At 36.9% G+C, this 24,444-nt stretch overlaps 1 protein-coding gene and 1 long non-coding RNA gene across 26 annotated transcripts in view; one reads left to right on the top strand and one right to left on the bottom strand.

Annotated features, from left to right (window-relative positions):
* SYNRG (synergin gamma) overlaps positions 1-24,444 on the top strand; it is a 59,533-nt gene that overhangs the window by 2,100 nt on the left and 32,989 nt on the right. For 5 of the 23 annotated variants that reach the window (XR_004972818.1, XM_036340353.1, XM_036340359.1 and 2 more), the window contains exons 2-13: positions 2,448-2,488; positions 4,676-4,797; positions 5,176-5,253; positions 8,904-9,034; positions 10,061-10,166; positions 10,723-10,834; positions 12,691-12,990; positions 13,827-14,060; positions 14,953-15,030; positions 17,381-17,577; positions 18,205-18,453; positions 20,265-20,398. Coding sequence is in view for 22 of the 23 variants with exons in the window: in XM_036340353.1 (XP_036196246.1) it covers positions 2,448-2,488; positions 4,676-4,797; positions 5,176-5,253; positions 8,904-9,034; positions 10,061-10,166; positions 10,723-10,834; positions 12,691-12,990; positions 13,827-14,060; positions 14,953-15,030; positions 17,381-17,577; positions 18,205-18,453; positions 20,265-20,398 (1,782 nt within the window). In the remaining variant the exon portion in view is untranslated. Of the gene's footprint in view, positions 1-2,447; positions 2,489-4,675; positions 4,798-5,175; positions 5,254-8,903; positions 9,035-9,083; positions 9,296-10,060; positions 10,167-10,722; positions 10,835-12,690; positions 12,991-13,826; positions 14,061-14,952; positions 15,031-17,380; positions 17,578-18,204; positions 18,454-20,264; positions 20,399-24,444 lie in introns of those variants that run through there. The other 18 variants (XM_036340374.1, XM_036340357.1, XM_036340375.1 and 15 more) reach the window with 15 other exon arrangements.
* LOC118671699 overlaps positions 8,907-24,444 on the bottom strand; it is a 41,951-nt gene continuing 26,413 nt past the window's right edge. For all 3 annotated transcript variants that reach the window (XR_004972824.1, XR_004972822.1, XR_004972823.1), the window contains 4 exons: positions 18,442-18,550; positions 17,140-17,301; positions 9,685-9,782; positions 8,907-9,043 (listed from right to left, as the gene is read on the bottom strand). This is a non-coding gene — a long non-coding RNA (uncharacterized LOC118671699). The remainder of the gene's footprint in view (positions 9,044-9,684; positions 9,783-17,139; positions 17,302-18,441; positions 18,551-24,444) is intronic.

Here is a 24,444-nt window from a genome sequence, read left to right as displayed (position 1 = left end):
GCTTCCTCATCTTTTCATCATCCACTGTTGCTAGCACATTCTAGCACATAGAAAAACATTCTGTAAATATTTGCAGTTTCAAGCTGCATTGAAGGCAAAGAAGAGGCAGTATTTCACCTGGGCCTCATTTGAAGGAAGAGGTCAAGAGATTGTCGTAAAGGTGGGGATGCCTAGGGAACACTAGGGAACAGTAGGCAGGCGGGATGTGACACTGAGTGGGGAAGATAAAGCTGTAAAAAAAAAATAATAATAATTGTGCTAAACTTGGAGCAGTCCTTGAGTATAAGCAAAGGAAATTCAACTTAAGGGGGAATCATTGCATAGCTTTAACCTTAGGAATGGTTCTTAAATGGTCCTTTAGGAAGATGCGCCTCAGCTGGGCTTTATGAGCTACTGGAGATGGGGAGAGCCATTAAGAGTCCAGGCCTGAGAAGTGAAGGCTGATTTAGATTAGTAGCAAAGATAACTAAAAAGGAAGAATGAAAGAAGTAGGCAAGGAGAATGAATGTGACAAGTAGAGTTCACAGTTCTGCTTTCACACTAGCGCATCAGAAATAGTGATTTTACCTTTGAAATAAAGTTGTTGATCATCTTGATGCCCAGTGTTTGCCAAACTTTTCTGTCTGTTCAATGTCTTACCTGCTTGTCTAACCAGCCTTGAAGCATGCTGATGTTAGTAGTCTAAACATTTCAGAGTCATACAAATGATACATAGCAACATGGAGTTGCTAAATAATTACTGAAGTAAGTCATGTTCATCAGTAATGTTTTTAGTTTTTTTATTTATGTTTTTGAAGGAATCTTTATACATCTGTACATCTATTCTTGTCTAAGTTGGGACCTGGGGAAACTTGCAGTCCTCTGTCCTCATTTGACAGAGGAAACAGGACAGGGTGGTGAAGTGGGGGTGGGGGAATTGCATACAACTTCACAGTCACTTCATGGTAGAGCCGGGGGTTTCCTGTTTTTATTGAACCACTAAACCATATTGGTAATTGTAATCTTTAAGACTGATTTTGAAAAGTCTCAAAAGGTTGATTACTTAAATATATTGTTCCTACATTTATAAAACTTAGTCTATAAGTAACTTTTTTAAAAATTGAGTACTACCAAATTTCAACTTGCAGTTTAAACATTGTATCCAGTTAACACATTACTTAGCTAATATATCTTGTGTGCAGTTCAGAAAAGTTATTCACTCCATGGGTGCAGGCCTGCTTGTCAGCTGTAGAAATTGCTAGTGGTTCAGATCCTTTACCAGATAGATGTTCAACTAGAACTTTGTAAACCATCTTAGAACTAAATTTTAAAAAATACATTTTTTTTTGAGCCAAAAGACTCCAAAGTTTGGTTTTTAGCCTTTTCCCGGGGCGGGGGTGTTGTGTAGTAGAAAAATACAAGGACTCATAAATTTATCATACAATTCCTGGATTTCACTAGACTCTGTAAAGATGATCCTGAAATCTCCTTCAGATCCTTGACTCCCAAATTTAAAGCACTTCTCACTCAGTTTTTCTTCCTTAATTTTCTTCCCATTTTCTTTCCCTCCAGTCTGAGAAGTCCGTCCCTCTTCAGTTTCAAAGCAGATCCCTTTTGCTACCTCACTATGTGAATACCATTCCCTCTAAAACCTTGTTTTATAAGTTACTAAGTATATCTTTTGTACAGTATTTGAAACCTTTCTCCCTAGTTTCCTCCTTTTAAAACTGCCCACTCAAAGATCACCATTTTCAAAAGCAGTGATCTTTATTAATCCTCATTCTGATAAGCTTTTCTTTCTTTTTTTAAAATATATTTTTATTGATTTTTACAGATAGGAAGGGAGCGGGATAGAGAGTTAGAAACATTGATGAGAGAGAAACATCGATCAGCTGCCTCCTGCACACTCCCCACTGGGGATGTGCCCACAACCAAGGTACATACCCTTGAGTCTGCAGACCGACGCTCTATCCAATGAGCCAAACCGGTTAGGGCACTGATAAGCTTTTCTATAGCATTAGACACTAGTAACTATTTCCTTCTTTCTAAAATGTGGTTGTTCTTCAGTTACAACTCTCAGTCATAACCAACTTCCTTAATTCTCAGTGACCATTCCCTACTCAATTGTCACTGTAAAAATTCTTCAGCATTGTCCTTTGTTGCCTTCTTACTATGTATGCACATTCCCTTGGCTATTTCATCCACAACTAGAGCTCAATATTTTTAACCTTCATTTAAAAGAGCCTAGCTAGACCCTTCTCCTGAGCTTGAGCTACTTGTCTGATTGCCTGCTAGATTGCTCCTCATGGCCACACTCCTACCACCCTTCTCCCCAAACCTATTCAATTCGATTGCTGTTTTTTGTCAGCAGCATCAGCACCCTTGCAGTTGCTCAGGCTCCAATCTTAGCTTCATGTTCTGCTCTTTCTACATATAAAGATCCCAATGTATTTTTGTTCTGTTTTCAGCTTCATGTTTCCAGTAGCAGGTGGAATGAGACCCCCTCAAGGTAAGTGAAAGTTACGTTTAGAATTTTCATTTTTCACTATTATGTTTCTCAACTTGGGACTTAAGTGGGTAAAGAAGGTTCGTTTAAACCTATAGCTTAAGCTACTCTTAAAATTTCTCAAAGATTATGTAATTTGGGGAATACTAAGAATCATTCCTCATTTCTCCCAAACTTAAACATTATATTAACATATTATTATTTAACCTCAGAGATGGCGACTATCAGAACAAGAGTATCAAAGAATTCTCTAAATGACATATTTTTCCTTCTATCTAGTTTTCTGCTAGATGGTTTTAGCTACATAGGGCAGGATCTGTGTCTGCCTTGTCTCATTAGCATATCCAACACCCAGCACCCGCATGCTGATAGAAATAATAGGGTCTCTATAGATGTCTGTTGAATGAATAAGTGAACCTCTTCAGTAATTTTATACTACCATATTTTCTCTATATTAATTTAGTCTTATTATAATCATGTACATAAGAGATCACATATTCTGATTCAGTTTTAACTATTTGTAGTCTCAGTTTTATTCCTAGCAGTTTCTTTATTTTTCCTCCTAGTTTCAGACAAGGGGCTACCAATATTAATTCTAAGCTTTTACTTCAAGGAAACAGTAGTGAAGGGATATAATCTTGACTCATGCTACTTTGCCCCTGGGACACAACATTGAAGGAAGAATAAGTCTGCCCTTCTCTTTCTGCTCACTTTTCCCATTCCACTGTGCTCTCCTTCTCGCCATACACCAAGCTGCTTCTGAAAACTGGCCCTTCTCACATGCCAGTGTTGATTGGTGATGGTAGTCTTGCTAGAGAAACAGACTCCTAGGTCATTGTTAGAGATGAATGATAAAGAGATAGTCAGTGGCTCATACTGACTTTGTCTCCATTTGTAATCAGTGATGGAGGTTGAGTTTCAGGTAAAATTTTCCAAGGGTCATTTGTATTCTGTTCATTGTGCTCACACTTATGCATTATTCAAGCTATCTGTGCTTCGATATGCACCAGATTCACATCAAATGGTTTGAGATATTTTGTTCTTTAAGAAGACATTACAAATATGTGTTCATTATCATAGCTCATTTTTCATTTTTATAAACTTCCAAGTAGAACTCTTACCATTTGCAACGTCATGGATGGAACTGGAGAGCATTATGCTAAGTGAAATAAGCCAGTCAATGAAGGAAAAATACCACATGATCTCACTCATTCATGGATAATAGAGACCATTATAAACTTTTGAACAATAATAGATACAGAGGCAGAGCTGCCTCAAACAGATTGTCAAACTGCAGCAGGAAGGCCGGGGAGGGTTGGAGGGCAGGAGGTAGGGGGGTAAGAGATCAACTAAAGGACTTGTATGCATGCATATAAGCATAACCAATGGACATAAGACACTGGGGGATAGGGGAGGCTAGGGGACTGTCTAGGGCAGGGGGAAAAAATGGACACATATGTAATACCCTTTGTAATACTTTAAGCAATAAAAAAAAAAATTAAAAATAAAATAAAAAAAAAAAACTTCCAAGTAAAAATCTATATATGGAGCAAAGGAACAGGACAAGAAGAGATTCCAAAAGGTTGCCTGATATTTTTTTCTTCTGAAATTTAGAACTGTTTTAGAGATTTTTTTCTTTTTACAGAATATGTTAGAGAGGACTTCTTGATCATTTGAAGGCTTTAAATTATGCTAAGCAGGACAGGCAGCAGCGGCAAAAACACCCGGCGGGCCGGATAAATGTTTTCGGTGGGCTGCATGTGGCCCGCGGGCCGTAGTTTGAGGACCCCAGCTCTAAGTCATACTTTCATGATAGTTTTACTGCCACTGCATTATTTACTTTACATGCTGGTGGCTGTTTTGTGGTAAATGTTATATTAATTATTAATGTCAGGAAAGAGAAGAGGAATATATTTTTTTCGTGCATATTAGATATTAAACAGTTGAGGCCTCACCCCATAACAAAGAAACAGAATTTCCGGAGGATGAGGCCCAGAAATCAGGATTTTAAAAAGAGTCCCAGGTGATTCTAATGTGCAGCCAAGGTTGAGAACCACTGCTCTAGAGCCTATACTTTTCACTTGCCGTGTCACCTCCCAAGTAACGAGCCCTGTAGGTACTTATGGTTTTAAGAAAATAAACTTTAGAACACATTGACTTCAATGATACCTTTATGTTTGTTTTTTTCAGCAGGTCTGATGCCAATGCAGCAACAAGGATTTCCTATGGTCTCTGTCATGCAGCCTAATATGCAAGGCATGATAGGAATGAACTACAACTCTCAAATATCCCAGGGACCTATTACTATGCAGGTATTTGCCTCTTTAGCTGATGGTGTACAGAATGATTGTTATGTGCTACATGCTAAGAGCTGCACATGGGACTTTACTGTCATATTTAGCATAAGTGTGGTCTACATGTTAGGTGGCTTCCTTCAAAATAAACAATGTTCATAAGAGAGAAAAAAAATAAAAGATAAATCACTTAAGGAAAATCTGCTGACTTCTCTATGATTACTAGCTTAGAAGAAATTTAGAATGATACCTTGAAAAACTCAGGGGCCTGATGCCATGAAGTAGCATTGTTAGAAGTAGTAGCACTGTTTTCGTGGAAGACACTGTGTCATTGTTTGGAAGACTCAGCCTTCTTTATATTAAGTTTTCTCATCTAAACCCCATAACTTTTCAAAGAAGTGGTATCTTCATTTTTCTGATGAAACCAACACCTTCGGAGGATGCTCACAGAGGATAGTCAGCCAGAATTTGAACGTAAGTCCTCAATAAGCTTGTACTTAGCCATATTGTACATCAAGTTCTCTCTTAAGATCATTAAGGAGCCAATAGGGTAAAGCAGTGGAATGACACAATCAGGTTTGTATTTCAAAAAGATCATTCTGACTGCCGATTGGAGAATGACTGGAGGCAGAAGAGCAAAAGAGGATATAAAGAGAAACCCTAAAAGAGTGATTGATGTACTGAGAGTCGGTGAGATGTTGGCTTTAATTAGGGTGGTAGCAGAGAGATGGAGACATGGATGTTTTTGAACACAATTTAGGAAATAAAATCAGTAAGACTTGCTGAGTGTTTGGATGTTGAGAATAAAGGAGAAGGTGGTATCAAATTGATTTATCATTTTCTACATGATGGTGGTGTCATCTTCTATATATCTATATCTATATATATAAAAGTCTAAGCCACTAGCCAACTGGCCGGTAGCTGTGATGCGCACTGACCACCAGCGGGCGGATGCTCAACACAGGAGTGGAAACCACAGGCATGGAAACATAGAACAGACTGATGAATCTCAGAGGGGGGGTGGGGAGGGCAGGAAGAGATTAACCAAAAATCTTATATGCATACTAGAGCCCTGGTACACGGATTCATACACCGGTGGGGTCCCTCGGCCTGGCCTGTGGGGATTGGGCCAAAACCAGCCCAGTGCATGGATTTGTGCACCAGTGGGGTCCCTTGACCTGGCCTGTGGGGATCCGAAACCAGCTCTCCAACATCCCCCAAGGGGTCCTAGATTGCAAGAGGGCGCAGGGCCTCGAGTTTCTTTATAAAAGAAACACTGGAGGAGATGGTTTGTTGGTACATATTATTGACTTTGGAGAACCCATGCAACTTCAAGTGGGGCTGTCCAGAGACAATTTAATAACCTGAACTCTGGTCATTTTTCACTCTGAAAATTATTTGAGAGTTATTTATCCATAGAAGGTAATTGATGATATAGGGGTGAATTGGAACATCCAAGAACACTATAGATGGAAAACGTAATCCAGGATAGAGCCTTCAGGATTTCAACATTTAAATACAAGAGAGTGAGACAAATGCCACATATTTCACTTGTATGTGGAATCTAAAGAACAAAATAAACGAGCAAAATTGAAACAGATTTATAGATAAAGTGATGGTTGCCAGAAGAGTAGGAATTGGGGGGTTAGGTGGAAAAGGTTAAGGGATTGAGAAATACAAATTGGTAGTTACAAAATACTTATTAGGATGTAAAGTACAGCATAGGGAATATAGTAATTATTGTAATAACTGTGTATGGTGTCAGGTGGGTATTGGAAATACTGGGGGGAATGCTTTGTAAAGTGTATGATTGTCTAACCAATATGCTATACACCTGAAACTAATAATAAAATAATATTGAATGTAAACTGTAATTGAAAAGTAAAATTTAAAAAACATTAAAATCAGTTGATCAGTCCGTCAATTTAAGGGAGTGAGTTGCCTTCACAGGAGATTAAAGAGGAGCAGCCACAGAAGTGGGCCAGGTGGATTAAAACAACAACAACATGGCCCTGGCTGGTTTGGCTCGGTGGATAGAGCGTTGGCCTGTGGACTGAAGGATCCCAGGTTCGATTCTAGTCAAGGGCACATGCCCGGGGCTGCTGGCTTGGTCCCCAGTTGGGGGTGTGCGGGGGCCAGCTGGTCAATGGTTCTCTCTCATCATTGATGTTTCTGTCTCTCCCCTCTCCTTTCCTGTCTGAAATCAATAAAAATATATATTTAAAAAACAAAAGAAAACAAAAAAAACCATGGGCCCAGCTGGTGTGGCTCATTGGTTGAGTGTCGACCTATGAACCAGAAGGTCACGGTTCGATTCCTGGGTCACAGTTAAGCCTGGGTTGTGGGTTCAATGCCCAGTAGGGGGCATTCAGGAAGCAACAGACCAATGATTCTCTCTTATCGATGTTTCTATCTCTCTTCCTCTCCCTTTCTCTCTGAAATCAATAAAAATATATTAAAACAACAACATGGGTTTTGATGTCAGACAGACCCAAGTTCAAACCAGGCTTTGCTATTAACCTGTTAAACAGGATGTAATAATACCTTGTTGGTATCATTGTAGAAAGGATTGAAGGAAATATATAAAGCATTTATTAGCATGTGCCCTGACCAGGAATCCAACTGTGACCTCCTGGTTCTTGGGTCCACACTCAACCACTGACCCATACCAGCCAGGCTTACAATTAGAATTTAAGTTGCAATTATTGTCATCTTGCAGTCATTTAAGCAAATAAAACTTCTCTGTTGTATGTAAAGATTTAGGAAAATTTCCAGAATCATTCTTTATTCATCTCCAGTAGGAAGAAAATAAGAACAAATTGAGCTTTTGTAGGTCTTAAATTCATGTTACTCAGCTTTCACTAGGTTATATTGTAGAAACAACAATCCCAAGATCTCAGCGACTTACAAAAACAGGTTTACTTCACATTTGTGATACATATCCTTTATAGGTTGACTCAGATCCATGGTATCTCTTCATCCTGGGACCCTTACCTAGGGCATTCCAGACTCCTGGCATAGGGAAAAGAGAGCCGAACCCTGTAGTGTCTTTTAAAGCTTTCTCTCCGAGCTAGCACGTCCAGTCACTTCTGCTCACCAGGGTAGTGTGGCCAGAAGGAGCGCATGCCCACACAGTGATGTGTAATCCTTAGAGTAATGGCAGCAAGTGACTAGACACAATCTACAGTAGACACAGTGTGTTTTAATTAAGATTTAGTAAGCTTGCAGCTAAATCTTAGGAACAGCTGATACAATTTTTAAGTTATTGACTTTAACCCTAAACATTGTTTTATGACTTACATAATTATATGAAAAAGTTTTTAAAGAGTTTGAAACAACCAAAAGAAATAAATATCTCTAACATGTAGAACACAATATAAGAAAGTAAATTATATTTTATATTCTCCAAATAATTTCCCTGGGTATCAGGAGCTTAGGATTAATAATTCCAAAATAAAGAAGCCACAGTCTTTTTCTTTAATTTTTAATCTTGTTGGAGGTATTAGGCTGCTTGGAAGCTGCTTAAAGGAGAAATTTATTCAAATCTTGTATTTTCTTCTGAGAAGCACAATAGCTCCAATCAACCATAGACATATATAAGGAAAACCCCCACTAGGGGGTGTGCAGGAGACAGCTGATCAATGTTTGTTCTCACATCAATATTTTTCTTTCTCCCTCTCCCTTCCTGTCTCTCTACAAATCAATAAAAATATTTTTTAAAAATTTATTCAAACATATTGGAAAAACATGTTTAATCTCATTTGTGGAGTAACTACTATGTAACAAGCTCTTATCTGTTGATGGAAATAAAGACTTGTAAGATAAGATACCTCTTCTCAAAGCGAATAGATCAGTGAGCTTACCAGAATTAACGTGTGTGTGTGCCTTTATGTGCTTCCATACACACACAGCCTGAAAGGTTTTACATACACACACACACACACCCCCCTTCACACCCTCAGACTATTAGCAGTGGTCACCTCTAGGGCAGTGAAGGAAATGAAGGGGGTGAAATATTAAAGGGAATTTAATATGTCATGAAAGAAATTATGGAAATTACAGTTTTTCTTTGTAATAATTAAAAGGTGAAATTGTTTTTTTGAGCCTTTGTCCGTTTCTTCTAGGCAGGGATACCAATGGGACCAATGCCAGCAGCAGGAATGCCTTACCTGGGACAAGCGCCATTCCTGGGAATGCGTCCTCCAGGCCCACAATACACTCCAGACATGCAGAAGCAGTTTGCCGAAGAGCAACAGTAAGGGACCTCAGGATTCAAGGATAAAAAATACATGATAGCAGTTATTCTAAGCTTTTCAAATGTTTTCTAATGCAGATTTGGAACCAAAACAGTCATGTTGCCTTTAAAACTTTTTAAAATACTTCTATTTTAAGTTTAAAGCCAGAAGGGACCTTAATGATTCTCTTTGTTATGGGGTGAAGCCACAACATTAGTAACAAAGAAACAGAATTTCCGGAGGATGAGGCCCAGAAATCAGGATTTTACAAAGATTCCCAGGTGATTCTAATGTGCAGCGAAAGTTGAGAACCACTGCTCTAATTCAAGCCTCTTATTTTACAGCTAGGAAAAGTGAGGACCAGAGAAATGAAGCCACTTGTGAGTCAAGGCTACGCAGTTACTAGCAGAACCTGGACCCAAATGTAGAACTGATTCCCAGACAATTGTTTTTTCTCCCATATGACATGCCTTCCCAAGTGGAAGTTTCTTCTTTATATGCCAAACGAAAACTGTTTTTATTTTGTCTATCTCCTTGTTTGTTTGTTTTATAATTGCTTTTGAATGCAAAAGATTGTCCTCCTGCCCTAGCCAATTTGACTCCATGAATGAGCGAGCGTAGGCCTGTGGGCCAAAGGGTCCTGGGTTCGATTCCGGTCAAGGGTACGTACCTTGGTTGCAGGCTTCTCCCCGGCCCTGGCCAGGGCTCATGCAAGAGCCAGTCAATCAGTGTGTTTCTCTATGTCTTTCCCGCTCTCTTCCACTCTCCCTAAAAATCAATGGAAAAATATCCTTGGGTGAGGATTAACGCACACACACACGAAAAGATTGTCCTCCCCTTGCAAATTAAAGAAGAAATAAATTCATATCTAAATTTAAGTAAATCATTTTTTAAACTCATATTTTGAAATTAATATAGTGGGGAAATAGGATTGTCAAAAGAAAATGAGAACATTAGAGAAGTTTTTAGTTCTAGAAATGTAAGATGATATTAGTAGAAATATAAATATTAACACAGGTGGTAATCCCTGAATGTTTTTCCTTCAGAAAACGATTTGAACAGCAGCAAAAGCTCTTAGAAGAAGAAAGAAAAAGGCGCCAGTTTGAAGAGCAGAAGCAAAAGCTCAGACTTCTGAGTAGCGTGAAACCCAAGGTAATAGAGCCTGCCACCCCTCCACCACAACACATACACAGCCTGCATGTGCTCTTCTACTCATTCAGTGAATTTTGCCATGTAGCAGCCCAACCTGAGGCTGTGGTTGATTCATTTTAGTTTCATTTAGTCCAAAAGTGAAGGATTTTTCTTATGTAAAGACACTATATTGTTAAGGGAAATGAGATATCAGCCAGTTTTCTCAGTCTTTTTCACTACCACTATAATGTTTGTAGTCTTTTCTAGTGAAGCATTGATACAGAATATTAATATATTAATATAACATATTAACAACTGATTAACAATATATTAATATAACATATAATATAACAACTGAATCATAAGGTATTTATAAATAGGCCTTTTAATTTAGAGTATTGTTTATGTCTTTGTTTTATACACTTATCAGTCGTCTGACTTGGAGAATTCAGTATCAGAAGTATGTGATAAAAATACTGAAAACAGACTAATATCTGTACTTCTTTTTAACTTTGGGAGTATTTAGGATGAAGTGAGAGATGAGCAAAGAAATATACATGCATTTATTATCTCTTAGATAGGAGAGAAGAGTAGAGATGATGCTTTGGAAGCCATAAAAGGAAACTTAGATGGGTTTTCCAGAGATGCTAAGATGCACCCTACTCCCGCATCGCACCCTAAGAAACCAGGTATTTTCATTTAAAGTGTTCTTTTGTGGGAAGGTGACTTATAGTCCATGTGTTTTATTGGCCATTACGTGTGTATGAAGAGCTAATGCTGAACTCTTCCTTCAAGCTAACTACAGATTTGGATGTCTTAAAATTTACAATAGGTTAAGTGTTCTGATCTGCATAATAATCTTAGGAGGAAAACCCCCCTCTCTTTCTAGTAAATGTCAGTATGACAACTTTACCTGTAAATCTTCTGTGTTTATGAGTATGTTAACATTAGTAAAATGCATTCACTCAAAGCAAATGTAATAAAGTAGTTTATTGCTTTCTTATTATTTTAAAATAATTTTGCTTTTTATGAGCTAGTTTGGATTTTATTCAGTGTGATTAAACTTTGAAAATTGTACCTGCCCCCTTTTTGAAAAGTCACGGGTTTAATAATGCTCCTCATGGAATTTTAGTTTCTTTAATATATTTCTTTGTTGTTTTTATTATCATTTATCATCAGATAAGCAGAAAAGTGCCTATTTAGAGCAGGATAAAGGGAAAGTTGTCCACCAGTACTGATCTGAGAACCCAAATTGAGATCTTAAATCCACATCGTCAGTAACCATTATTAAAAAAGACTGTCCTGACTTCAGTAAATGTTAAAGCAATTCAAAGTAGTTAAAAATATGGCAATAATAATATTGTTAATGAGCCTCATATTAAATATACGTAGTCCCTGTTAGAGAAGGTTTATTACAAGAGGATTCTCACATTTAACAGTAAAAAGCCATAGTGATGTTAGTATTCTTTAGAGCTAAAGAAAATATAGTCCTCAATCAAGATTTTCTTTCTTAAATTGTCTGTTGAGTTGTTTGACTCAGCACTTTATGGTGTCCCAATTTTGAGGCTTTTCACAAGAAAATATCACCTTGGCAATGTGTTTAATGTTCTTGTTGTCATAATTTTCACTAGAAGCCTGGTGCACGAAATTCATACACTTGCGGGGGGTCCCTCAGCCTGGCCTGCGCCCTCTTGCAGTCTAGAAGCCCTCGGGGGATGTCCGACAGTTGGACATCCTTAGCTCTGCTGCGGAAGTGGGAGAGGCTCCTGCCAACGCTGCTGCGCTCGCCAGCCATGAGCCCAGCTTCTGGCTAAGCGATGCTCCTCTTGTGGGAGTGTACTGACCACCAGGGGGCAGCTCCTGCGTTGAGTGTCTTCCCCTTGGTGGTCAGTGAGCATCGTAGTGACCGGTTGTTCCACCATTTGGTCAATTTGCATATTAGCCTTTTATTATATAGGATCCTTCACATGGTAACTTCACTGAAAAGTGAACTATTCAAAATGTATGGGTTAGACCTGCTATTTCAAAAATTATAAGTATGTATCATACATTGTTTCTTACTGACATAATGAATTTTAATCAGAGTCGATGTCTGCCCAAAATGTGTTCAGCAGCATTTGGTGGGTTTTCATATTTCTGGTATATATTAGTTTGAAAGCATATTATCCAGATAAACAGATCACTTGAGTTTCAAAAGTAATCACCACTTTGATGTAAATTATTAGTGGTCACAGGGGGAAAAATTAATACTAACTTAATAAAAGAAGGAAAGAAATTTTGACTTTTATATTTTTCTCTTTTTGAGTCAAATGTAAAATAGCTATAAATCTCTTTTTAAAAAAACAAAAAAATTGTGTAGTAATAGACATTGAAGTGTTTTGCATTCATTATAAAATTCCATTTGACTGTTAATTACATGTTATTTCTTGTTCACGTGTACTATTCATGTTTCAGTATATTCTTTTGGAATTGTACTACATCTTAATTTCTTTCTCCCTTTTGATTTTCATTTCTGTGTGTTTCGTTACCATTTTCCATTTTGCAGATTATCCCACATCATCTCATTCTAAAACTGTTTCCCCATCACCTGCCTTTCTTGATGAAGAAGAATTCAGTGACTTTATGCAGGGGCCTGTTGAACTTCCCACATGTGGGCCTTCTTCCACTTCCCAGCCTTTTCAGTCTTTCCATCCCACCACCCCACTTGGCCAGTTGCATACACAGAAGGCTGGAGCACAGCCTCTCCCTCCAGGTCAGATTCCAGTGTCTTTTGCCTTACATGGTGTCCCTGGACAAATTCCTTATTTCTCTACTGCTTCAGCCTCATACAATGTACAGAGAGCAGGTAACTCTTAGCATATTAATGAAAGTATTTTTAAGATAATCTAGGCTTATTTCTTTCTTTTATATAAGTTGAATAATACAGTGATGTTGGCAAAGAAACATGTACCTGAATATATGAGTACTGTTGAAATCGTCAAAATAAGAATCTAGATTTTTTAATTCTGGGCCTCACTTTCCAGAAAAGTGATTTAAAACTTTTGCTCTTAAATTAGGCACTATTTAAACCACCTTAGAATTTTAAGAACAGACCGATTTCTTCATAAGATTACTCTTATTTGGGAAAATCACTAATATCATTTTCTTAAGAGTAATGAGCCAGGGAAAGCTGCTTTAGAAAGTGCTCTCTCTAATTCAGTTTCTTCATTTGCTGTCCTTGGGAAAATCTTTAATACTTGTGAAATAATGGGGGTTGGGACAGTTATACACCATGGCGTGAGACATAGAGTCGTGCTGAGAGGGATCTTAGCTGAGATGTACTGAGTCCACACTTTGTCACTTAACAGAGGAGAAACAGACCCAGAGATGATGTTACTGGCCAGGGGTCTCACCAGGGGTTAGTGGAAGTGTCCATATCGTGTGTAGGTCACCAGACTTCCAAGGTAGTACTCCTTCCACTATACCATTCTATCTGCTGCCTCAGAGAATGCTTGAGAATCAAAGTAGATTTAAAATCTAAGTCTCTCAATTTCTATACAATTGTGTAGTGATCGAATTATTTAGAAATTTACATTGTATGTGGCAGGCTCTTCCCTTAAGAATCTGGGGATGGAAATGAATGATTGAAAAAATAAGAAATTTGCAGTTATATACAAATAATCCTTCATGCTGTTTGTTTAGGCCCTTCTTTGGAGGAGAAGCTCCTAGTAGCTTGTGATATAAGTACATCTGAGCAGGAACAAATTAAATTAAATACTTCTGAGGTTGGGCACAGAGCCCAAGGCCCAGGTTCCAGTAAGAACCATCTTAGTTTAACGGCCAATATCAGGGGTGCTGTGGATGGACGTGTAAGTGGTACCACTACTGCAGAGGCAGAAAAGACTTCAGACCAAAACCTGCCCATTGAAGAGAGTGGTGAGCTCATGAAATATTTAGCAAAAAGTTTATTTAACCAAATGCTGCTCAAATGCTAACACCTTAAGCATTAATCTTAAAATGAATGTTGCTTGATTTTGCTAATCAAAATTTTGCTTAAAATATATTTAATGCATTTCTTTCTCCAATTAACCCCTACGATTTTGCTCTGAATTCTTTCAATATACTGTTACTCCTTTTAAAATTTTTAAATCGGAATCATTCCTGAAATTTCTTTTATAAAAACTCTTCATTCTCCTTCTTGCACTTTGTGGTATTCTATAAAGGTTGAAAGGTTAAAATTTAACTGGAAAAGTCACCAATGAGAATATAGTTTTGCTTCTATGAAGTAAATCAGACACACTGCTCCCTAAAAGGTCAAATTTTTATAAACTCAGCTTGCAGAGATGAATTAGAATGTGGGCAACTCTGGAGGTAAACTTTTGGAGGGTATTTCACAAGACAAAATAAACAAAAATCCTATGCATCTAAGGCAGCAGTGTCATGTTCAGGTAAAAAATACAGGCTTTGTAAAGAAACATAAAAAGCTATAAAGCTTAGGCAACCACATTTTTTTTTTACATATAAAAATTTAAACCACTGATTTTTGTGGTTTTTTTCCCTTTAATTTGTAATACACGTGAAATGGTGCAAGCCTCATATGATTCAGAATATTGATTTGGTATATCTTAGGTTTCTTTTTCAATAGACTCTTTAGGACATAGTTAATGTGTAGGAGTTGTTTAGAAACCAAATATTTTAGTTGTATTGGTGACTTTTTTTTAGTGTCTCCAGCCTGTGCTCTTTTTATAAAAAAACTATGACTCTATGTGATTCCCCCATCTTCTTCGTGGACTGTTATATAGGTTAGGTAATGTTCCTTATCTTCTAGGTGTAGGTGTATTTCCCTCACAAGATCCTGTTCAGCCCAGAATGCCTCCTTGGATTTACAATGAAAGTTTGGTTCCAGGTAATAAAAGCTTCTTTGTCCAGGATTCCCATCTGGATATTTTGCTTTAAATGTTGTAAATGTAATTGTAAGTAGTTACTGTTGTGCTTACAAAGTATGCAGAAGGAATTGTAACTTTTTTCTTATTTTTTTTCTGAAAGACTTCAGAAAATTAAATAGATCTAATGTTTCTTTTTTTATATATATATATTTTATTGATTTTTTACAGAGAGGAAGGGAGAGAGATAGAGAGCCAGAAACATCGATGAGAGGGAAACATCGATCAGCTGCCTCCTGCACATCCCCTACTGGGGATATGCCCGCAACCCAGGTACATGCCCTTGACCGGAATCGAACCTGGAACCCCTCAGTCCGCAGGCCGACGCTCTATCCACTGAGCCAAACCGGTTTTGGCATATCTAATGTTTCTTAAGGCTGCTTTATATATGAAATATCTATATGAAGGAGAAATGTTTTGCTTATGTTTTATTGACCATCATATACTTTTAATTCTAAAACATTTTTGATTTATCATGCTCTAGAAGAAGTGATCAAACATTTATTTTATAGATTATTAATAACTATAAAGAATAGTACTAATATGTGTGATGCAATTTTCTGAACTCTTGGTGATTAGTTTATATTTAAAAAAATATTCCTGCACTGATTGGTTTGGCTCAGTGGATAGAGCGTCGACCTGCGGACACAAGGGCCCCAGGTTCGATTCCGGTCAAGGGCATGTACCTTGGTTGCGGGCACATCCCCAGTAGGGAGTGTGCAGGAGGCAGCTGATCAATGTTTCTCTCTCATCGATGTTTCTAACTCTCTATCCCTTCTTCTCTGTAAACAATCAATAAAATATATTAAAATATATATATATTCCTATGACATTTTTATCATGTGGTAGTATCTGATATAAAAAGACCAAGTGGCATCTTTTTCTACATTAGAAGATGTTTACATTTTTCTTTAAAACGTTATTACTGTTGAGCCAAAAAATAAATTTACTAAAGTGCACATTTTGTGATACTATTCATTTGATCCAAAGAATAGGTCTGTTTAAGCCATGGTTGATGTGCATAGAATAATGACTATTATAGCAGAATATGTTAATCAAGCATAATAAATTGTAACTTATTAAATTTGTTCTACTTTGCCAACCCCATGTAAACGAAAAGGTAGCTTTCATCAGATCTTTAGTGTTGTAGATTGGTTATAGATTGAAGTTGTAATACACTTGATTAAATAAAACTCATGCAAGATCCTGATAGCTGAACTTCCTTTTACATCATAATAACAAATTGAAAGGCTAATTTCCCAAACCAAATGGGACTTTAGTTGTACATAAAAACAATAGGTTTTCTTCCACCTTCCCATTAGACAGTTTGCATCTTTTCCTCTCCGTCTTCAAGCCAAACAAACAAAATTTGGACTTGGTATATTTTGGAGTTACATCCATTTTCTGCCAGCTTTTCTTCTTCCTTTCTCCTTCCAAACATACATGTACACATAATTTCCTAGCCAAAGTATGTGTTGTCACGGCTGGGCTATTAATTTGCAACCCATAGTTAAATCATAGATGTAAAATTTTTGCTTTAAACATTTTTCCCTATCTATCTTAGCCCTATCCACTTTCATCCCCCAAAACTCCTCCAACGAGGGTTGCCAGATTTAGCAAATAGGCATACAGAACTTCCAGTTAAATTTGAATTTCAAATAAACAGTAAAGAATTATTTAGTATACGGTAAGTATGTCCCATGCAATATTGTATCCTGTATGTTTTATGTCAACCCTTTCTCAAACAGCCTTTCTCACTTTGTCCTTTGGAAACCCTGTTTTATTGTGGAAATGTCCCCAAATAGTCCCTTTCTTTTTTCTGCTTCCTTGCCTTAACTAAAACTGTATTTTTTCTCTGAAGGCTATATTCCATAGCACCTTACCCATTGATGTTTTTTTCTCACTGCCTCTAATTCATCGTGATAGGGAAAAGGTGGTATTGGTATAATTCCCCCTTCCAACTGCTGTTTTCAAACTATTCCCACCATCATTATTCTACAACTTCTCTTTTAAAGTCCACCTCCATTTATTGTTGTTATTACCTTCTACTAAATTATAAGACATTTTCTTACCCTTAGTCCCAAATCTTCATCTCTAGGACCAAGCTCCAACCTCTCTTCTAAGCATCAGACCTTAATTATCTGCTGGATATTTCCACTTGAATATCTTTACAGCGGTTCAAACCCTGACATGGCTTTAGTTCTATTAAAGCAGTTTGACTTAAGATGATTCTCCTATAAGCAACATTGACAACAAAAAAGATCAATTAGTGGTAATATATTTATTTTTGTAATCTGGTCTTTCCTTTAATAGATGTCTATAAGAAAATCTTAGAAACCACCATGACTCCAACTGGAATAGATACTGCAAAACTTTATCCCATTCTGATGTCATCTGGACTTCCCAGGGAAACTCTTGGACAGATATGGGCCTTAGCTAATCGAACTACACCTGGCAAACTTACTAAAGAAGAACTTTATACTGTTCTCGCCATGATAGCAGTAACACAGGTAGACATTGTTTAAGTTAGATCAAATAATTTTTCAATATAAATTGGAAGAATATGAATCCTTTGTGATTACAACCTCGTAGCATTCTTTGTACATTAAAGTTTAAATTATTTTCAAGATAGTACTTCAAAAAATGTATAGTTTATATGAAGCACATACTAGAAAAATATTCCTTTGTTTAAAAACTATTTAATATATTAACATCTTCTGACCTATCTCTCTTTTGAACTTGAAAGTTAGTCAATAATAGATGAAGTTTCTCTCTGTCCTTTGAAGTGCTTGTTTAAAATTCCTCAGATATAAAGTAGTTTCCATCTGATAGTAATTTTTCTTATATTACAAAGCCATTTATAACATATCTAATCCTGATTTGATTATAGTAAATTAACCAAACTTATCAGAGAGTGAAAATGTCAGAATTGATACATGTTGGCCATTTCTTTGCTAAATATTAGATTTGCATTAACCTTATAATTTATTTTCTTGTATAAAATTCATGAGTTTTGGGAGAGTTAGGAGTGGAATCATACCAATGCTACAGATTTTACATTTTGGTCTGTCTTTGCCAGATTTAGGTTGTATGTGGTTTATAATCTGCTAAAATGTTTTCACTTTCTTCCTGTGTAGAGGGGTGTTCCTGCCATGAGTCCTGATGCTTTAAACCAGTTTCCAGTGGCTCCTGTTCCAACTTTAAGTGGCTTTCCTATGACTTTGCCTACTGCAGTGAGTCAGCCAACTGGGATGCCTTCAGGTCCCGCAGGGTCTATGCCCCTCAACCTTGGGCAGCCAGTCATGGGCATTAACCTTGTTGGGCCAGTAGGGGGAGCTACAGGCCAGGCTTCCAGTGGCTTCATGCCAACTTACCCTGCAAATCAGGTAAATGGAGAAACTGCATATTCCCAATAACCTCTGAAAGGATCTGGGCAATGTTTTTTCCAGAGATGCAAAGAGGATTGATGGATTATGATGGACTCTGGAGGTGAAGATTAAGCAAAACAATACAAAATTTAATTTTTCATTATTTAAAAAACATGAAGCAATTAGTTAAGCCTTAAGATACTTGAATTTTGGCTAAAAGTTTATAGCTCTTTATACCATATACTTTTTTTTTATACCATATACATTTTTATACCATATACATTTGCTCTCTCTTTAAATGTCCTCAAGCCTAATAAAGTTAATTAAATTCTTAGGCTGTTAAACCTGAAATTAAAATAATTCAGTTTATTTTTCATTTCTCAGATTAGCAAGAAATTTAAAAACAATATTTAGTATCAGTAAAAATGTAGGGGAAAGCCCTAACCGGTTTGGCTCAGTGGATAGAGTGTCGGCCTGCGGACTGAAGGGTCCCAGGTTCAGTTCCGGTCAGGGGCATGTACCTTAGTTGTGGACACATCCCCAGTAGGGGTGTGCAGCAGGCAGCTGATCAATGTTTCTCTCTCATTGATGTTTCTAACTCTCTATCCCTCTCCCTTCCTCTCTGTAAAAAATCAATAAAATGTATATTTTTTAAAAAATGTAGGGAAAAGGGACTATTGATACAGTCTTTTTGGCATGTGGGTTTGTTAATAGCTCTCAAGTTTCTAAATGTCTGTATCTTCTGACCTACACAGTCTTGCTGTTAGGAATCTATCTCACAGAAATAGTAACTCAAATTAGCACAGATACAAAATGATATCTGTTATAACATTGTTAGCATAAAAAATTATTAATGGCTAAATGTCCCTCAGAAAAAGAAAGGTTACATAAATTTTGGTTCATTCATACAGTGGTAAACTGTTTGATCATTAAAATGAATTAAGAGCCCTAACCGGTTTGGTTCAGTGGATATAGAGCGTCAGCCTGCGGACTGAAGGGTCCCAGGTTCGATTCCGGTCAAGGGCATGTACCTTGGTTGCGGGTACATCCCCAGTGGGGAGTGTGCAGGAGGCAGCTGATCGATGTTTCTAACTCTCTAACCCTCTCCTTTCCTCTCTGTAAAAAATCAATAAAATATATTTTTTAAAAAAATGAATTAAGATAGAACTGTATGTACTGCATTGAAAAGATGTCCATTTCATACAATTACATTTTTTAAAGTGAAGAATATAATATAAGCTCATTTTTTATAAAGCAAATGAACTGTTTATAATAAGCTTATATCACTTTTTTAAATTTACAAACACGTACAAAATGTTTTTTAAAGATGACAGGTTCTTAGTAATCTGTTAAGTGATTTAGCTGTTTAAAAATTATATAGCCGGTTTGGCTCAGTGGATAGAGCGTTGGCCTGTGGACTGAATGATCCCAGGTTTGATTCCAGTCAAGGGCATGTTCCTGGGTTGCGGTCTCGATCCCCAGTAGGGGGTGTGCAGGAGGCAGCCAATCAATGATTCTCTTTCATCAATGTTTCTATCTCTCCCTCCCTTTCTCTCTGAAATCAATAAAAATATATTTTAAAAAATTATATAGTTTATCTTTTTAAATCAGTTTTTTACGATTTGTACATTAGAGTATCTAATTTTTTAGACAAGATTCCTCCCTTAAGCACTGGAGTTGATGTTGTATCTGAAGGGTGTTCTAAAATTAGGTAGTTGTAACTAAATGCACAGATTTAAAAGATAGTCTTTGAGATTGACATTTGGAGATTTTTTATTTACTATTTTACCAGTTTAATGCTTTCTCTTTAAATGTCCTCATAAACCTAGGTGGTAAAACCAGAAGAAGACGACTTCCAAGATTTTCAAGATGCTTCTAAGTCAGGATCTCTTGATGACTCTTTCAGTGATTTCCAAGAGTTGCCTGCTTCTTCAAAATCAAATAATTCCCAGCATGGAAACAGGTACAAAAGAGTTGATTATAGTTAACATTGTATTTAATAGTTGAGAAAGAGACATCCACAATGAGAAGCCTTCGTGTAAGTAAGAGAAGTAAGACTCTTCACTCCCATGGTTTTTCTGATTAATCTCTCCTTATTCATGGTTTTACTCTTCAAACTTCTGTCCGCATTGTCCACATTAAACTTCATCCCCTACCATTTGGTCCTGGCACACACCTGCTTGCCTATATTTTATTTGCCTGTGCCACACCTGATTTATTATAGCCGAGTGCATCTGTGCACTGAGGACTTCATGTTCTTGTGTTATGACCAGGTCTTCAACTGCTGAAAAGTTTTTTAGCCTGGAGCACATCATTTGATATTTTTGCAATAAATATAATGTTGATTTTCTATGGAAATCATAATTCAGAAGATGAAATATGATTATTTACGTCTCATACTTAAGTTGAAATTAATGGCTGTTAGGCCTTCGTATTTCTCTTTGTTTGCATAGAGACAATTGCACAAACATATCTCTAATGTTTTATGTGCTAGCTTAACTATTAGTTACAGTAACTGATTCAGTATGTTCTCAACACCATTCTAACATTTTGAAAAAGTATTTAGAGACTTCTTCCACAAGTGGAACATACCAGAATTTGATTAAGCAGTGTGAATTTCTTCGGGTTTTGTTTTTTTTTGAAACTTGTTTTTGTCAGGATACATATTCCATTTCTCAAGTTTCTATTTGTGCAATTCCATTCATCTTTTCCCTTTTAACTAATTGATTATCTCTTAGTCAACATTTATTGCATATGCACTGTAACAAGAACTGAGAGATAGGCATTATAATTACAAATTAGGGGAAGAATTATTCTGATTTTAGGAATATATCAAACACATGTAAATGACATATAGAAAAAAATATATGAGGGTTGTGACTCTAAAGGACTAGGATTTCCAAGCCCACTACACCAGCATATGTGTTACTAACCTGATAGACACAGAATAATATTTCTCATTTCTCTTCCTTTGAACAAAGTGTTCTACTGCTATCTGAAAAATACCTGAATGACCCAAGGCATCTCAAAGCATCCGCATAAAATTAAATTTATTGTTTTCCTAGTTAAAGCTAAATAAAAAATTGTTAACTCATCATTTTCTTCTTTGGTAACTCATGTCACCGTATTCAGTCACCAAATCAGAAACATGTTATTTATTTTTGGCTCCCTCCTCTCTCCTTTACCACTATCAACTCTGTCAGCTCCCCTGTCATGGAAAAGGCCATGTGTGATCTTGCTCGTGCCTACTCTCTCAACTGCCGTTTCCCGGCAGCTCATACTGCAGCCATGCCAACATGACGTCAGATTCCCCATGCTCTTTCCAGCTTCTGGCCTTTTACATTCCATTTCCTTTCATCTGAAATTCTTCCCATCGTTAATTATTATTCCATTTCAAAAATTGATTTAATATAGGAAATTTTTTTTTTAAATATATTTTATTGATTTTTTACAGAGAGGAAGGGAGAGAGACAGAGAGTCAGAAACATCGATGAGAGAGAAACATCTATCAGCCGCCTCCTGCATATTCCCCACTGGGGATGTGCCCGCAACCCAGGCACATGCCCTTGACCGGAATCGAACCTGGGACCTTTCAGTCCACAGGCCGACGCTCTATCCACTGAGCCAAACCGGTTTCGGCTAATATAGGAAATTTTTACTAACCTTTTTGGATCAATCACTGCTACCAAGATGAGTTAAGAGCCTCTCTGTCTCACCCTGTCAAGGTGTACCTTATGATATCTGTGCCCTAGTTATAATTACTGGGTTACCGGACTATTTCCTTCAATAGGCTGTAAGTACCTGAAGACAATATTTCATGTCTACATATATAATACTTAGACTATGATTTGTAGTTTATTAAGGTTTGATGGATGATTATATTATATTGTAATGTGAAAGTCATAGACTAGAGTCTATCAAATTGGTGGTTCATTCCTCTGGAGGGAAAAAAACCTCTCATTAGATGAAATTAAAATTGGGGTATAGAAAGTTTTAAGATGGTGGCTACACCTGAGATATGTGGGGTATTAACAATTTTGTGTGGCATTATCTCCACATCGTAGTTGACTTTCATACACAGCCATTCTTTGCAGATTTTTCTTATTCAGTTCTGATTTGACTTTCCTTGCATGAAAACATTTTGCTCATGTCTAAGAATCCATGATCGTTGTTTACTTATTCATTCAGAAATATTTACTTAGCATCTGCTATATGCTAGACATTAGGGTAAGCACTAGATATAATAGAGAAGCCAAAAACACAGTTCTTGCTCTCAAGAAGCCTAGTTTTATCTGAGTATTTATATTAACTGATAAAACTCTCTTAGAATTGGTCCTTAAATGTGTGTGTGTGCATATAAAATGAACTCCCTAGTTTATGATAATCTGTATTCCATATTGTGAGTTTATTCTTAAAGAATATTTGTTAAATCACAATATGAATAGCTAAGCCTAGGTGAGACCACTTTGGGTGGTATTTTTAAGCAGAAAATGGGCATTTTTTTTTTTGGTCAGAGAACATAAAAAGGAAAGGAAAGTGTTAGAAGTAAGCTGGAGTGGAGAGTATTGTTAGTGGAGGAACGGGGGGGAGGGAATGACATTAGTTAAGGGCTGCACCAACTGTGGGATGACATGATTTATGGCATAATCTGTAAAACATTTTATATAGAACTAAGAAGTGGCATGATGAAAGTGATTTTTGCTGCTGTGTGTGGGATAAATTCAGCTGCCGGTGATAATCCTGCTGTGAGATGATGAGAGGTACTCTGATTTAGAGTTACAGATACTGAAAAGTGTGTATCTGAGAAATTGGTTGGACTCCATGTTGAACTGGATGTCAAAGTCAAAGGGGAAATGACCCTGAAGCTGGTGTGAAAGGGGATCTGGAAGACAGCAACATCATTCATTTATCCATTCAGAAAAAGCTTTGTGTCTGTCAGGCACTGGGGAGCCTAGTATAATAAACAAGACAAATATAGGGCTCTGATGCTAGAATAAGATTAAGGTGTAGAGGTTTTGAGTTGCTTAGTTTTATTTTGCTTTTTAAATGGGTGTATTTAGCAGGGTGAGCAAATAAGTACAATCATCTACCACAGCCATATTGGAGTGATTGTAAAGCATAAATGGAATTTTATTTTGTTTAGTTCAGTCAGCAGTATTTCAATATCCTGAAGATCCTCACTATTTTTTTTCTAATTCTGAAAATAAATTTAATTAATTGTCACATTTAATAGAAGACTTTAAAAGACCATAGCTAAAGTTACAGGTCATGAAAAACTAATAGAGCATTCAACTTTGTGTTTTATTCCTAAGGCATTAATTTACCTTTATTCCTGTGTAACATTCTGTTCAATGAGTTGTAGTTTAATTACTTATGGAATTTTTAAAAATTCACCTATAACATATAGCTGATGACCTATTTATCAAGATCAAATATGTAGCAGCTGTTTGGTAGTGAATGTGAAATTATAATATTTTATAGCACTAAGCCCTAAAGCACTGTGGATCCCCATTAATGTGTGTGTGCAAGAGCCGGGTTTCTTACTTTGCTTGGAGGCCACTGATAAGAAGATTTAAATGACTGTGGAAAGGTTTTTGCTCCAGGGCAGAGAACTCAATAGAAATTCATTTATATAACTTGCAGTGTGTTATTGAGTGACACAAACTAGTGGTGGAATATAATCATTCATATGTAAAGGTTGTTCTTCCTGGGAGCTGCCTGTGTTTGATAAGAGGGGGAAAAGAAAGCAGTGCTTTTCTAGTATGTGTTAAACTGGTCCAAGAACTACCCACATAGATACTACTCGTTACACTATTTTTCCATCCAGGGAGAAATGTGTCCACCGGCAAAAGTATCTTTATTTAATTTTGAAGTGATAGTTGTTTTACTACAAAGATAGCTACTGGAACCGCTGATGTTATCCTAGCAAAAAATGCAAATAACTCTATCGCTGCTATCAGATGTGTAAACTGCTATCAGTAAGCAACACCAGGAAGCAGCAGCATAATC

The sequence above is a fragment of the Myotis myotis genome, unplaced genomic scaffold (assembly GCF_014108235.1).
Source record: "Myotis myotis isolate mMyoMyo1 unplaced genomic scaffold, mMyoMyo1.p scaffold_m19_p_17, whole genome shotgun sequence".
Taxonomy (NCBI): domain Eukaryota; kingdom Metazoa; phylum Chordata; class Mammalia; order Chiroptera; family Vespertilionidae; genus Myotis; species Myotis myotis.
This window is presented reverse-complemented; position numbering and strand designations above follow the sequence as displayed.